The sequence below is a fragment of the Anguilla rostrata genome, chromosome 12 (genome assembly GCF_018555375.3).
Source record: "Anguilla rostrata isolate EN2019 chromosome 12, ASM1855537v3, whole genome shotgun sequence".
In the NCBI taxonomy this organism is placed as follows: Eukaryota; Metazoa; Chordata; class Actinopteri; order Anguilliformes; family Anguillidae; genus Anguilla; species Anguilla rostrata.
This window is the reverse complement of record NC_057944.1, coordinates 13,728,446-13,743,852: the sequence shown is the minus strand read 5'-3', so window position 1 is coordinate 13,743,852 and position 15,407 is coordinate 13,728,446. Positions and strand designations below refer to the sequence as shown.

At 48.6% G+C, this 15,407-nt stretch overlaps 1 protein-coding gene across 1 annotated transcript; it reads right to left on the bottom strand.

The window, feature by feature from the left end:
- Positions 1 to 698: 698 nt before the first annotated feature.
- LOC135236767 (uncharacterized) lies at positions 699 to 14,293 on the bottom strand. Its single transcript, XM_064303296.1, has 15 exons — positions 14,157 to 14,293; positions 13,632 to 13,855; positions 13,127 to 13,288; positions 12,392 to 12,568; positions 11,158 to 11,275; positions 9,646 to 9,753; positions 8,688 to 8,868; positions 7,993 to 8,155; positions 7,460 to 7,648; positions 7,136 to 7,310; positions 6,705 to 6,838; positions 5,522 to 5,844; positions 4,806 to 4,963; positions 1,984 to 2,214; positions 699 to 1,057 (listed from the first exon to the last, which is right to left on the bottom strand). The coding sequence occupies exons 1-15, from the start codon at positions 14,287 to 14,289 to the stop codon at positions 702 to 704; spliced, it is 2,832 nt and encodes a 943-aa protein (XP_064159366.1). The 5' UTR covers positions 14,290 to 14,293; the 3' UTR covers positions 699 to 701.
- Positions 14,294 to 15,407: the final 1,114 nt, after the last annotated feature.

Below are 15,407 nucleotides of genomic sequence, written 5' to 3'. Positions count from 1 at the left end.
TTTCAAACTGAGTCACTGGCTCTTTTCAAACTGAGTCACTGGCTCTTTTCAAACTGAGTCACTGGCTCTTTTCAAACGGAGTCACTGGCTCTTTTCAAACGGAGTCACTGGCTCTTTTCAAACTGAGTCACTGGCTCTTTTCAAACTGAGTTACTGGCTCCCTTAAAACACTTGTCTCAGTCATTAGCGCCAAGTTTCCATGATAAAGGCCCCGGGTTGGGGGCCATGCCTGGGGAGACTCACACACCTTGGGCTCCTCCATCCTCGGCGATGCCCCAAACCCACTCCAGCAGGGTCTCCAGTCGGCCAATCAGCTGCAGGAGGCAGTGCTGGCTGCTCCTCCAGGCGTGCTCCACCTCCGCGGCCGCTGCCCGGACCGCGTCTGGCTCCGCTGCCACGCCCTCCCCACACCCTCGCAGCAGCTGGGCTGTCCTCACGCGCGCCCCCAGGGTCTGGGCGTCCAGCAGGGCCTGGAACCCCCCGGCATGAGGCACCAGCTTCCCCCCCCTCAGGGTGGCCCCCCCGACACGAGCCAGCCGCCCGCTCAGGGGCTCCAGGAAGGACTCAGCCAGCAGGAGCCCCCCCACAGGGACAACCTTCCCTGTTGACAAACGCAACCGCAAAAGGTTAGCCTCGAGACTCAATGAGAACTCCCCAAATTCCACCTGAAAAGGACCCGAGAACTGTCTGAAAGAGTCTTGCTAGCGTGAGCTCCACCTACCCGTGCTGGGGTCGAGGCCGACCCCCGTGGTGAGCACCAGGTTGCCGGTGTGGGGGTCCAGGAAAGGCGAGCCGATCTGGATGGGCTGGGGCAGGCGGGTGAAGGGGCACTGGTACAAGCCCCCCAGCGGGTAAACCAGCCCGGTCTGCGGCTGGATCGTCACGGCCAGGATGGGCACCGCCACGCCCGTGTCGGGGTCGCACATGGGCCCCCCCAGCGCCATCCTCTGGCCCTGCCGTAGGCCCCGGAGCCGCGGGGTCGCGGGAGGGCCCGTGCGGTGGGGCGAGGGGTACGGGACGAAGGGCAGGAGGGGGGAGTCCCATTTACCCGCCTCCCCTGGTGGGGGAACGCAAGCTGAAGAATTACTGCCTGCATTTGCAGCTGCTCAGTTATGATCACATCTGGTTCACTTTTGGTAAAATGACTGAAAAATTCCACTGTATCTGAAGTATATTTATTCAATCCTACCCTTTCTTGTAATCCATATTTGAGACATGAGAAATTACAGAAGGAAGTGTTAAAAAGTGAGGAAGTAGCTGACCCTGATTGAAATGAGTGAATTACTGATTTCATCTTTCAACTGTTATCATTTATTAATTCGTTTTTAAATTGAACTTTCAGAACTCTGTATTTCAAACTTTTCTTTTTCTCTGTTAAAACATGCATCAAAGTATCTATGCATTCAGCTACAGCCTACTTTTCCAATGCATTTTGCATTATGGTTTTGAATTTGTGCAATCAAATAAATCACATTATGATCAATATAAATTGCATACTTCCTTGCCTGAACTACCTCTTTGCTTTTCAAATAGTCTAGTTTTTAAATGGGGAGCAGTATGTAGGAACATCAGTAATTACCAGCTTGTCTTTGTGTTAAAATCCCACCCACATTTATTAAAACGGTTTTCTCAAAAAGTGTTGTTTTACATGAACATGAGCCCATGTGTTGCACTATGTGAGGCTTATATTGACATGAAGTTTTTCAGTGCAAAGCATCAGGTACGATTTATGTTTCAGTTGATTGAATTGACCTTTTGTACTGTATGCAAACCTAGTGGAAAAAGTAAACCTGACATTTTTCTAAAGTGGATTAACATTCAGAATTGCACAGTATTGTTTTCCATTAGGCACGTCACAAACGATCAGGAATAATTTTAATCCTAACATCGCATAAATCTGACTCTAACGGAGCTGGCGGCTACAGCTGTGTTCTTCCTGTGTCAAGCTGCGCCGCGATATTAGCGCTGTGTCCTGTAGCTCACCTCCGCCACAATCCGCCGTGAGGACCAGGGTGGAGCTGGCGGGGTCGTAGCCCACGTTCCCCGCCACCGGCAGCAGCCTGCCCGTCTGGGGGTGGAGGAAGAAGTCCGGCGGCACGGGCATGCTGTGCCCGCTCGCCAGGCGCATGCGGGCGCCCGGACTGGGCAGGAGCAGGCCGGTGCAGGGGTCCACACGGACGGCGTCGCCAGCACGGACCGTCCTGTCCGGGGCTGCTGGCACAGAGGGGCGACACTGGGCATCTCAGCGTGTCACGCTTCTCACGTTAAAGTGATAGTTCACTTTCTGGAGCTTTGCGTTATTATTATTATTATTATTATTATTAGTTATGTAATAGTTTTAGATGATATTATTTTGGTTTTAGGTGATTTTGACAGTTTTGTGTAATGTGAAGGTTATTTTAAATACAGACGTTTACTGTGGTCTGTTGGTTATACAGTGGCTGGTATTGGGGCATTTATGGGTTCATGGTTTAAATTTTTAAAAGTAAAGTACAAGCAGCTTGTACTGAGGTTTCCAGACATTGTAAATATGAAGTGATTCATTTTGTGGCATTTATTAAAATTTAAAAATAAATATCTATTTTTACATTGTGCTGGTGCCACAGTTGTGCCTCCTCTGTTCCCGCCTCCCCATAGTTTTTGTCCTGTCTCGCACCCCTCAGATTGGTCTGATTGCTTTCTCCTGTGTTTGATTGTTTTATTGTGTTCATTTATTCAATCATTGTTCTCACCTGTGTCTCGTCATCTGTCTCATTATTCTGTTGATTGTGCATTGTGTTCTCCTGTGTCTTGTCAGCCCCCTGTGTATTTAAGCGCTTTGTTTGCCTCAGATACTGGATAATGGACATTGAGAGCAGGGTTTTCACAAGCGTTTGAACTGGTAACTCGGTCTGTCGGTGCGCTTTCGAATCTACTTTTTGATACTCACTGCAAAGTTAGTGAGTCGATAACGAGACTCGGTCGCTCTTTGTTGGAGGGACGAAATGGAGTGCGAAGTGGTAGAAGGAGGAAATAAGAAAAGGAATTGAAAATGAAAATAAGGATGAGAAATGCGTAGTAGCAATGAGGGTAGATGCGAAGCCCGGGTCTGGATGGGAAGCAAATGGCGTTTTTAATGATGTCCATGAAATAGGGGAATTTAGTGAAGAAGGAGACTGGGGAAGCCAGAGCAGTGAGGGTAACCAGGGGGGGAATTATAATCATGGAGTGTCAGTCAAAAAGATTGAGGGATAAAGCGCTTAAAATTAAAAGATTTGGTTCAACAAAAGTTGTCTGTTTTTTAATGAGGGAAAGAGCGCTATGGAAAGGGGTGATTAGTGGGGTCCTGGTGTCAGTAGATGCTGATTGCTTCTTGGAGGTGGGGGGAGTTTTCGGGGCAAGGCAAATTAAAAGTTATAGGGAGGGGAATGAACAAAAAAGTACTGCTAGAATTTGAGGGAGAACTACCGGAGAGGATTTATTTAGATTACTTTAGTTACAGGGTGAGGGCACATGAGTGTTCCACTGAGGTGTCATTGGTGTCAGGACTATGGACACGTGGCAGCAGTTTGTAGGAAAAGGGATCACAGGTGTAGAAGGTGTGGGAAAGATGGGTGTTTGGATGAGGACTGTACGATGTCTAAAGACCAGGCAATATGTTTTCACTGGGGGAAATCATGAAGTGGGGGCAAAGCAGTGTGAAAGAAGGAAGAGATGGAAAGAACACGAGTGCAGAACAAAATAAGGTATGCAGAAGCAACAAAGAGAGTGAGGGCAGAAACGGGAGCTGTGAGGAAGGAACAGGATAGAACTGAAAAAGGGAAATGACGTATATGGATAGAAGAAGGTTCTTGGCATTTATAGCGATGGTGATCAATTGTGCTCGTGAAATAGAAACAAAATCAGAGAGGATCAAGATGGTGGGGGACGCAGCGAAAGAGATTTTGGGAATAACGGATGTGAAGGGGGACGAAATGCAGGGAATTTTGGCAAAAGGGTTTGGAGGGAGTCAGACGCCAGGGATATAGTAAAGAATCGCGAGTCAATTATGGGAGGGTTGGGCTGTTTTATTTATTTTTTGAGAGAACCAAACCAGATAGCAATGCATACAGTAGGTGGCGGTAATGCACTAATTTTAGTTTGCTATTAAAACCGAAGAAGACTTGGGTACTGGATCCTACTGTTTCTGTCCCCCGTGTCTGCTACCCATGTTTTGGAGTTTCTGGTCTGAGTTTTCTAGTGTTTTGAGTTCCATTACGTGTTTTCTGGTTTTTGAGTTTTCTTTTGGAATTGCCCCTCGTGGCCTTCTATTTGTTCTCTGTTTTGTTTTGAAAGTAAAGTCTTCATTTGAATTTACCTTTTGGCGTCTGTTTTTACTCTGCACTTGGGTCCTAACTCATCTAAACCCTGACAGCTGGTACTTTCCATAAATCCAGAGGCCTTACGTTTGCCATAGGAAATAGTTCTGACTGAAAATAAGAAGTACAATTTTTTTTTTTTAAATAAGCGATCACGTAATGTACAAACATCCAATCTCTGGCGGCATAAGATCTTTAACAAGCACAGGCCCCGGGTGTTCCATGATTATGGTTGCTCTTAAAAGTATAATGAATGCACACACTCCGTTATGCTAGTCACTGGTTAAGAGAATCAGCTAGACGGTTGTGATGTAATCCTGGCAAAGAGAATCTGATTTCGCAATACTTGGAACACATTTGCAGTAGTAATACAATTCCGCCACTAGATGAAGCTATAGTTTTATGCCAAAGAGAAATTTAACTGCACTATACTTGAAGGAAATGTATATCAAGTAGGTACGGACTCACCAAAGATCTCTGTTCTGCTCAGAACCACCCCTCTTTTCGGGCACAGCAGCTTGGCACCCGTGCCCTCTCCGAGCACGGCCCATGCCCCCTGTCTCTGGCACTCCCTGGACACGAGGTCCGTCATCTCGTCTGCCAAGACGGACACCCTCTGAAGCACACTGCAGCACACAGCACGCAGTGCACTTACCCAACAGCACAGCAGACAGAGCATTTACCCAACAGCACAGCAGACAAGGCCTTTACCCCACACCGATGCACATAGTCATCTCCAGCCCCTCTCCCTTATCCTCAGACTAAACGTTAATTTTCCTCCTCAAAACAAAGTAAGCTTTTGCTTACTCCTCAGTGTGGACGTTGGACTGGCACCCTTTATATATACCCAATTATAAGTCACCGGACACGCCCACCCACACTGTGTATACAATTGGTACCCCAGGGTCCACTGCAATCTCTGATTGGCTCAAAATGCTTGAGGGTCTTCAGGATGTAGATTCCTGGAAAGACCTGTTCCATAACCCTGCCGTTCACTTCCAGGAACCCTCAAGTCCTGATAGCCACTTCGGCCTGTGTAGAGGCTCACATTTTAGAACATCAGATAGGCAGTGACCCAGACAGGCTAACTGAACCAGATCAATACGCAGATACGGAGAACGGGAGGGTCTGAAATAGCCAGGCTAGCGGACAGATAGCGCAACAGGCGGGGCTAGGAGGCGTACTGCCGGTGGTGCCCGTCCCAGAGCTGGCCTTGTAGAGACGAGGCTCCTCCCGAGATCTGCTCCAGGAGGCGCAGGGCCTCCCTCAGGCGCGCTCCGTAGCCCCTGTGCACCTCCTTCTGAGACCGGAGCTCCGCCCGCAGCATCTGCAGCTGGCTGTCCAGCAGCTGCCCCAGCTGCGCAGCCAGAGCCCTCCGCCGAGCCTGCTCCTTCTCCACCTCCCTGCGCAGCTCCTCGTACCCCTCGCTCTTGACCCCGCCCGCGGCCCACTGGCCGAGGCGCAGTCCTCCGACCTTCCCCAGCACCCGCTGGTACAGCTCCTTCACCTGCGGAGGCACGGTCACAAACGCATAGTCTCACAGACTCATACAAGCATTCATGTTCCGGGGCCCCCTAGCAAAAGGGGTTTTGTTCTTCAGCGGAACCTTCTGGAAAAATAAAGCATAAAGGTATACATGCAGATGCATGAACACAAACACGCATATGGAAAAACCCAATAACACACATGCATATACAAACATAAAAATGATGCACACACACACATACACACACACACACACACACACACACACACAAATGCACACACACACACAAACCAACGACTCTTCATGTTTGCTGGTAACAAAACCATATTTAAAAAATCCATTTATTCATGTGAACGCACGCATTTACATAGACCAGTGCATGCACACATACACACACACACACGCACACACACTTACAGAAAGCACCATTTAAACATGGTGTGGCATATTTATTCATCAATAGGTCTCACAAAATGGGTGTGACCACTCCTGTTACATCCTTATCTGTACGGTCGCCCTAGGGCCTGTCATTTCTATGAGTGGCTCCAGCAGTATTTTCGTATGGGAATGTCGGAGTACATACAGATAATACGATATGAAATGAGACACAACAAAACAATGATCCGTTACCTAGCGCTATATAATAGAGTTCTCAGCACTGTGGAGGGCAATTCACTAATCCTTGCGAGAGGTAAGAAATTACAGTGCTATGGCTGGATCAGTTTCCCAGTCAGCTTTGTGTATGTGTGTGTGTGCGCGCGTGTGGGTGGTATATGTACTGATGTATGAGTGTTAGTATGTGAGAGCTTCTAAGCGTATACACATTTGCTTGCATAAATTCATAAATGTGTGTTCATGTGCCTGTGCTTGTGTGTGCTCACCTCTCCTCTGAGCTGGCTCAGCTGGCTGGTGACAGACACGCTGTGTTTCAGCAGGATGTCATAGAAGGTGTTGGTGCTGAAGGCCTCCAGGTCCACCTGCTGCTCGTAGTCCCAGAACTCATCTGGTGTTACAGCTGCAGAAAGGGAAGCCAATCACAGTGCAGCAAGAGAAGCACTTAATGTCATCTCACCACTGAACACTGACCTATGCTCTCTCATCACTGAACTGGCATGAGCTTGTTTTTAATTACCTTTTGGTTGACAAATAAAATTGACTTACTCCATTCACAAATAAGTGAAACTATTCATCTATTATTATTAAGCAAAAAAGTAATAGAAATATCATTTCATGTCTAAATATAAAAAAATAATAAAATTACTAAAATTCTGGTTAAGATTGACTATATTTTTGGTATCTGCAGTGAACATACCTGGCTGGGTTATTCCCTCTGTTCCCCCAGCCTGCAGGCTTCTATGGTGCTTCTTGACAGCCATGACCTGGGAGCCCTTGGAGGAGTAGTCATCCAGGCTGTATGTGAGCTGCAGTGCGCGATACCTGGGCCTGACCGGCACCTTCTCTGGCCAGCCGTACTCCCGAAACAGGATCTGAGCAAGGGCATCGTAACAGCCAATTACAACAGAAAGTGCTATTTCTCTGTGTGTGTGTGTGTGTGTGTGTGCGCGTGCGCGTGTGTGTGTGTGTGTGTGCCTGTGTTTCTGTCTATGTGTGTAGGTTTCTGTTTGTTCCTACTTACCAGAAAGGCGATACACATACTGAGGATGACCACTGCCCCCACCAGCAGCCCCCCGATCACCAGCCAATCAGGCTGCAGCAGGAGGTGCCGTCTCTTGACGACACCGAGTCTGGTCAGGTGATGAGGGTCAGTGGGGAAGAACGGCCCGGCTTCATAACACTGCCCCCCCGTCGGCATCACCTTCACATACTGCGAAGGGGAAGGCCGTTCTTTCAGTTTGCTTTACCCTGTCAATCACTGTGCTGACGTGATGACCGACAGAACACACCAGCCACAGCAGTGTTATACACAAAGCCACAGGGAGGACAGGTGCATGGATAACATGCGGTTAATGGCTGTTTTTTCCCTGTTCTGTTACAGACATTGTTATGGCTCATTTGGTTGCACGTGAGGAGAATATTGCCTTGTGTTTCCCTGCATATAGGGATGATGGCCGTGAACTTTCCTACAGCAACAATTCCTCAAGAGTATTTAGGAAATGTGAACACGATAGTAGGAACACAGGGCTCTCTGCCACCACTAAGGCAATCTACCATGTGCTTGTACTGGTTGCTGCTCAGTCTGAGGGTGTAGACTCCAGGTTCAGTGAAGATGACTGGGAAGAGGGCGGGGGGCGTCCTGGCCTGGGTCATCTCCTCTGCCAGGTGACGGAAAGACCCCCAGTCGTAGCCGGCGTTGGTGTTGTATAGGTTCTCTCTGTGGGGGGTGGGGGAACACAGTTCACCTGAGGGAATTTAGATAATCTCTAATCCCATTATTTACAAAAGTGAATCATCAGCATGTAGTGAACCCCTACTGAATGACAGACAGTAATTGTTGCAGTTCACGTCACAAAAGGAAACCCCAAAAAAGAACCATTCGGTTTACCACCCATGGTTCAGTTCGCTTGTGTTCAGAACCAGACCGAACCACGATTTTGTGAACTGTTGCACACATGGAATCACCCCTACACAACGCTCCAGAATTTCCTTGTTGGGACCATGTTTCAATTGGATCAAATGAAGTCCCATGTCTAAAAGCGGGTTAGTTAATGACACTGAATTGAATCTGGTGTGCTAAATGTGCATTTCGGCAGGAAGTCTGCAGTTACGGGAGCATTCGAGGTAGGGCTTCAAATCACCCATTGAGACCCACTGAGATGCCTCCGTGTGCTGACTGGACAGATTTGGGCAGCTGCAGGGAGCTGGAGTTTCGTGGGAAAAGATATTTTGTTTTGGGAGTAACTCACATGTCATACTGAGGATAATGCTCCCGGGACACTCTGAACAACACTATGTCCCCATTCTGTACACAGGTGGTAGGGTTCAGGATGCCAGCCGGGGTGGAGGTCCTGTCCTCGCTTCCCCGTCTCCTGGACCAATGGGGTTCGTCCTCTTCTGTGACCTCATCACCAAGTTCAGTGGAGTTTCCTTGGGCACAGCACAGAAAAATGTCTTGGGAAGAATATTTTTGCCACCCCAGCACAGTATGCATATTTTCAAATTTTAGTGTCTACATACTGTATATTCCCATATATGTTTGTAGGTATTTTAATTTTTTTATGAAGATATGACTGAATGGCCATCATAACTGCGGGCCATTGTCATAGCTGCAGAGGCTTCTGGGAGACTGGAGACAGGAGCATGCTGCCGTTCCTCGGTCTGCCTGCTGCTGCTTCTTATCGCTCCAGTCAGTCAGCTGAGACGCGCTGTCATTGTGGCAGGGGACTCGCTTCACACTCCACAGGCTCTGGCAGCCTGCAGGTAGCCAAGGAGCTGCAGACACACACAGACACGCTTGCATGCAAACACACACACACACACACACACACACAGGCCTGCGTGCAAACACACACACACACACACACACGCATGCACGTGCACACACACACACACACACACACACGCTTGCATGCAAACACACACACACACACACAGGCCTGCGTGCAAACACACACACACACACACACACACGCATGCGTGAAACACACACACACACACACACACACGTTGCATGCAACACACACACACACACACAGGCTGCTGCAACACACACACACACACACACGCATGCACGTGCACACACACACACACACACACGCATGCACGTGCAAACACACACACACACACACGCATGCATGTGCACACACAAACACACACCTAAAAGTGTAGAAACGGGTGTTAGGTGTGTGCTGCGCTCAAACCAACCATGTGCCCCTGACAGTCTTTCAGGGGTGTGTGTGGCTTGGCTGTCCTCCAGTAAAAGCTTCTGTACATCGGCAGAAACCAGACTCAACATCCCAAAGAAGCCACGTTCTACAGAACAGCAAACACAGATGAAAAACGTCAATGAAAAGCACAGATCAGGAACTTACAGGTCAGGAACACATCCCATGTAGAGAAGAACATTTTCTATGAAAGCTGGCGTGCACATGCGTGCGTTTGTGGTGTGTGGTGTGAGTGTAAGTGTGTATTAGTAATAATTATTCAAAATCCATGTTTTTTTCCTTAAGCTTTGTTCTGATGTTCTGATAGGCCATGTTTTCATCTTCCTTTTTCAACAGCACTTTGTTCAAGGTCGTATACAATAACTGCATGTATAAGACCGCAAGCATAGGAATATCATAACAAGTCTTATAATAATGAGGCTTTGAGATGTCACTGAAGGTAAATAGACAGGGTGAAACGTGACCCTCAGATTCACCAGTAACACGAATAAGGGGCATGTCAGATTGCCATAGTGATATAAATTAGTATTGGTTTACATACAGCATTATTGTGTCTGCTGTTATTAGTGGCTCTCTTTCCCAGGAAATATAACACTACCGGGCATTTTGAGTTAACAAACATGACAGTCTGTACTTTGGCTGCGACACTACCGTTCAGCCTGTGAGTCAGGGTACCAGATCATGCACACACACACACACACACACACACACACACACACACACACACATATATATATATGTGTGTGTGTGAGAGTGAATGTGTGTGAGAAGAGGTTTGCTTTATAAGATATTCAGTTATAAAAATTTAGAAATAGATAAAACTGCGTTGTGTAGGTTTCCATGTTTAAGAATGCTATGGAAAAACATTGAAAAGCAAATTTTTGCCTTGTGAGAGAATGTTATCTTCACTAGCTTTTCCAAGCTTTTCAGAGCACTGGGGGCCTCAGTTATAAAAATGTTTGTGGATTTGAACTTAAACGTAGTCTTCAGATCATTTCACTAGTTGAGCTTATGCTTGATTTTAAAAAAATTGTTTAAAGTCGCGTGTCTGCACATATAAATCTCACGTGGTATAGAGCCTGCATGAAAGTGCTTTACCATCACCCCCTTCTTGTGAAAGCAGCCAATAACCGGCAGTTTTCTCTAAATAAGGTTGCATTTCTTGGACTCTGCACCCCCAAAATTGCTTATCATTTAAATGTTATTCTTAAAGCGCACACACAACCCACTTTGGGGATTTACATACACAGTGCTCAGACGTGCAGTACGTCCAACATAACCAGCAGGTAATTAACTGACGTCTAGTATGACCTTAACAGACAGATACGGTCATATGCATGACAAAGGAGGATTGTTATAAATAACACTGCACTATGGATTTCTGTATATGCCACCATTCAACATTCAGTTTGATAATAAGACCATTTTATAAATGAGGCCCCAGGTCTGGGTGAGGTGAACTTCGTGGTCTTGCGTTTTTTTACATTCTCACCATCGGTGTGGACCACGTACACCGAGCGGGAGAAGTTGAGGTGACCGTGGCACTGCAGAACTCCCTGGGGGTCCCAGCGATTGAGGGCGGTCCCCAGAGCGGCCCCCGACACGCTTACCTGCAGGGAAAAGGAGCACACACACGGACAATGATCGGCAATTGGGTCAGAATGGCATGTTTCTCTATACCGGTCCGTGAATAGGTTTACGTTTCACTCCGTGCATCGCGTGTGTACACTTGAAATCATCGAAGACGATGTAACACAATCGGGCCGTGCTTGATTTCTTTGTCATCCTAATCTTTTGAGCGCGCTGTTAAATGGGACATGATACCGGGTGAATCGGGTTAATCCAACCGTTGTGGAAAAGCTGTTTTTCCCACAAAGGACAAAGGACACGCAACTGGCGGGGGCTGGAGAGGAGGGCTCCCCTCGCTGACTCTGTGAGTCCCACACACCCATGATAGCTGCTTTTGTGGTCTCGCACTGTAGCTGGCGGTTAATGCTGAGCGAGGGCTTTCACAGGTAATCACTGTCACATGACGGGGGTGGATCCTGCAACGTACTGTGAAAGGATGTACACGTGTACACATGTTTTTACCACGCTGACACTGCATCTCTTTTCACGCACCATTGTGAAGAGGGGTGTAATGCAACCAGGCTGATAATGGGCAGCCTTGAGTGCAGGATCACTGCAATTTATGTTCTGCCCCCAAAAGATGGGACCACCTGATAGGACACTGGTTTCCATTTTCTTCCCTTTATTGGTGCTTTTCACATGCATTTCTCTTTATACCATTTTTTTTTCGTTTGTTTCTATGGAGTGTCAAATCACAAATTTAAGCTTGTCCCATTCTCAGGAAGCAAAAGCCAGAATCTTGACATTTGCAGGGGTGGCAGTCTAGGATAAGAGACCCATAGTTTCTCGTTAAAGTTGTACCTGGATATAGTCCGGCTACATCCTGGTCGGCTAGAAAACTTTAACTTCTCAACCAATACTACAGGGTTTTCACCTGAATGCTTAGATGGCGTTTCACCAACTTTTCACCACAAAAATATTCAACAGCTTGCTGCAAGGTTCTCTGTCTATGAAGGAGGGTGTGGGTGCAAACGGCTCCCGTTGCACAGGAAATAAGACTCTTGCCGATGTATGAGGGTATGCGACTGTCGCAGGTGTATGAAAGAGGTGTGGCGCAGTCACTGGCTTGTGAAAGGGGTCATGAGACGGGGGCCCACCTGACTGCCCGAGTCGCGGTGGACGAGCCTGAGTTGGCGGTCGCACACCAGCTGCAGCGGCTGCGCGGAGCTGCTCCTGCACCAGCCCGCGCACTCGCCGCCGCCCCCCGGAGCGCCGCACAGGCACAGCCCCAGGGCCCCGTCGTAGCCCGCGTGGTCCCCGGGGGGCGAGCACACCTGGGGAGCGGGGAAAGGGGAAAGCGCACGGGGACACAGGCACACTGTCTGCCTCCGCCACACGAGGAAGCTCCCGGTTTCCAGGTCACACGTGACAGGAGAATTCGCTGTTTACAGTATGTTGACCTGCAGTCCAGCTACATCCAGTTTACGGTGCGAGGCTCAATAACACGACTGAATGCCAAACAGTTCTGAGCAAAGAACGTCCTAACGCAGAATTCCACTGTACAACGGCTAAGGAGAATGGTAATCGTTTGTGTTTGTGTAGTGTGTGCGTGTGTGGGTAGTGTGCGTAGTGCGTGCGCACGCGTGCGCATGTGTGTGTAGTTTGTGTGCTCATGTGCATGCGCGTGTGTGTGTGTGTGTGTGGGTAGTGTGCGTAGTGTGTGCACGCGCGCGAGCGCATGTGTGTGTAGTTTGTGTGCTCATGTGCATGCGCGTGTGTGTGTGTGTGTGTGGGTAGTGTGCGTAGTATGTGCACGCGCGCGTGCGCATGTGTGTGTAGTTTGTGTGCTCATGTGCATGTGTGTGTGTGTGTGTGAGAGAGAGCCCTCTCACCTGCGTGCTGCAGTGCTGGCTCCACTGCTCTGGTGACAGACAGGCTCCGTGCTGTGTGCGCGCTTGGCCGTCCCTGCAGATCTCGTACACCCTGCGCATACACGCGCCCTCCTCGCCCGCGGCCCGGTACCCCAGCATGCAGGGGCACTGCCCGTCGCTCACCTGCGTGGGCATGAGCGCCAGAGGTCACCAGACCCCAATCCACCCCCCCGCCCCGCCCCGGGATCACCCAGAACGCTCCCGCCACTCAGTCTCAGAGACAGCGGGCGCTCAGTGCGTCAGAAGCGGAACAGAATGAGACTCCTATTGTGTGGTAACCCAATGCAGCTCAAACTTCACTGCTCCTTGGGCTACGCATTATTACGCCAAGTGGAGAAGTGAAAACATGGCCGTCTTTCTTTCTGTTACAGGACTACATTTCCCTCTTTGCATGACAGACTGCAGCCGGTCCCTAAGTGACATTCGGGCCTGAAACGCTAAAAAACAGCACAGCTAGCAGACGTACCTGGAAGCTCTGGCCCTCCCCCAGGCACACACACCTGTCCTGCCCAGGTAGAGGTTGCTGCGCCCAGGGTCCGCACGGCAGGCAAGCAGCCAGGCCAGGCCGTGGCCCGAAATGGTGAGGCGGGCATCTGGTGCAGCTCTCCGCCGATGTGGACGTGGCGCCAGCTCCAAAGGTTCCCCTGGGACAGGGCACTGGACCCCTGCCCCCTCCCGGACAGTAATGTCCTGTAAGAATGGAAATAGCCCTCACATTAATGCACCTTCAAATCCTGAAAAGCACTTAGCTCATTATTGTTATTAGTAGTAGTAGTAGTAGCAGTAGCAGTAGCAGTAGCAGTAGTTTATGAACAATGCACAGCAGCTGTGGTGTCACATAAGCACTTCTCTGAGCCTGTAATCTTTAATCTGACCCTGATGGAAGGAGTAGATGAAAACCTTGTGAAGAAAGTACAGATAAACATTATTGCAAGTACACTGCTCTCATCCCCAAATAAACCCCGCCCTGTCACTCTGCTGTCACTCATACCTGGCTTGCAGAGGGGTGGGTCCACACTGTCAGGCGCTCTGGATGTGCTGGACTCTGCGTTGGTCAGGTACAGGACCCCTGGGTACAGCCAGAGGAGAAGAGTCGCCCGACAGCAGCCTGCTTTCCCCTGCATCCTCTCCCACCGTCTGTGACCACTGTGAGGGCCAGCGGGGAACATGGCGGAACTTTCCCTTGCGGGCTGAATCATTCATGAGGGTATCTGCAACGCTAACTAGGGAATAGAGCAGTCACCCGATAGCCTCAGGGGTTGGGTTACGAACCCATTGTTGGGTTCTAATCCCTCCCTGGATCTGATTAATGATTTTGCTGTGCTTTATCTCTGCAGCACAGAAGTCAAAAACATTTGAGTAGATTCTAGTTCTTCTGCCTTCATTTTGAGTTGATGGTGTTTGTTGTGCCATATGCTAATTGAACATGAAAACGAACAGGTTTTTATGTACCTAATCATGGAAAGTGCCACCCGTATGAAACAATGAAGGTTGTAATTAGGCTTTTGCGCCAGAATGGCTGAAAATGTGTTGATTTGCATAATTGTGCTTTTTATGTCTGCAAGCAAATATATTTGAGATGTGACACACTTATTGGTCCCCCCCCCCCCCCCCAGGGAACCTGTATAACAATAAGCAAGCATAGATAATGGATGGATGCATGGGTGGATGCTTATTGGTCATAGCCTGCTGAGCTATGTGAAAAAAGTAATTCTCTTTGTTGCCACTTCCAACATGTTTTTCACAAGCATCAGTGGGGTTTGGCAGGGTTTACTCATTCAAATCTCGCTGTCCCATTGATTGGTCAGGGATTGCACAACCTTTTGGCCTTGGCTATTGGTCCCTAAGCCCACTCACGATCAGTGATGCCCTCATTGGTCACAAAACATTTGTTTTGTAGGAATTCACAGCCTTTCTACATTACATCAAGCTCAGCTCACATAAACATCATAGTGTCCTTGTGGGTGTGTGTGTGGGTGGGTGTGGGGTGTGTGTGTGTTTGTGATATATGTGTGGATGGTTTTGTGTGTGTGTGTGTGTGTGTGAGAGAGAGAGAGAGAGAGAATTTTTACTGACTTGGTTATAAGTCACACGCACATCTGTCCAACTTGGCTATAAGCCACATCCTTACTCATTAATTTCCCATTCTGTCCCATTCACCAGCCATTGTAATCACACTTGCCCAAAGCACAGCCATACAAAATGCTATGTTAGGGCTTCTATGGGAGCCAAATCCCCCCAA

Coding starts and splice junctions, on each gene's coding strand:
- LOC135236767 (XM_064303296.1), bottom strand. CDS start 14,289: ATGCAGGGGAAAGCAGGCTGCTGTCGGGCGACTCTTCTCCTCTGGCTG. Junction 13,856..14,156: donor CCCACCCCTCTGCAAGCCAG/GTATGAGTGACA, acceptor CCATTCTTACAG/GACATTACTGTCCGGGAGGG. Junction 13,289..13,631: donor GGGAGGGCCAGAGCTTCCAG/GTACGTCTGCTA, acceptor ATGCCCACGCAG/GTGAGCGACGGGCAGTGCCC.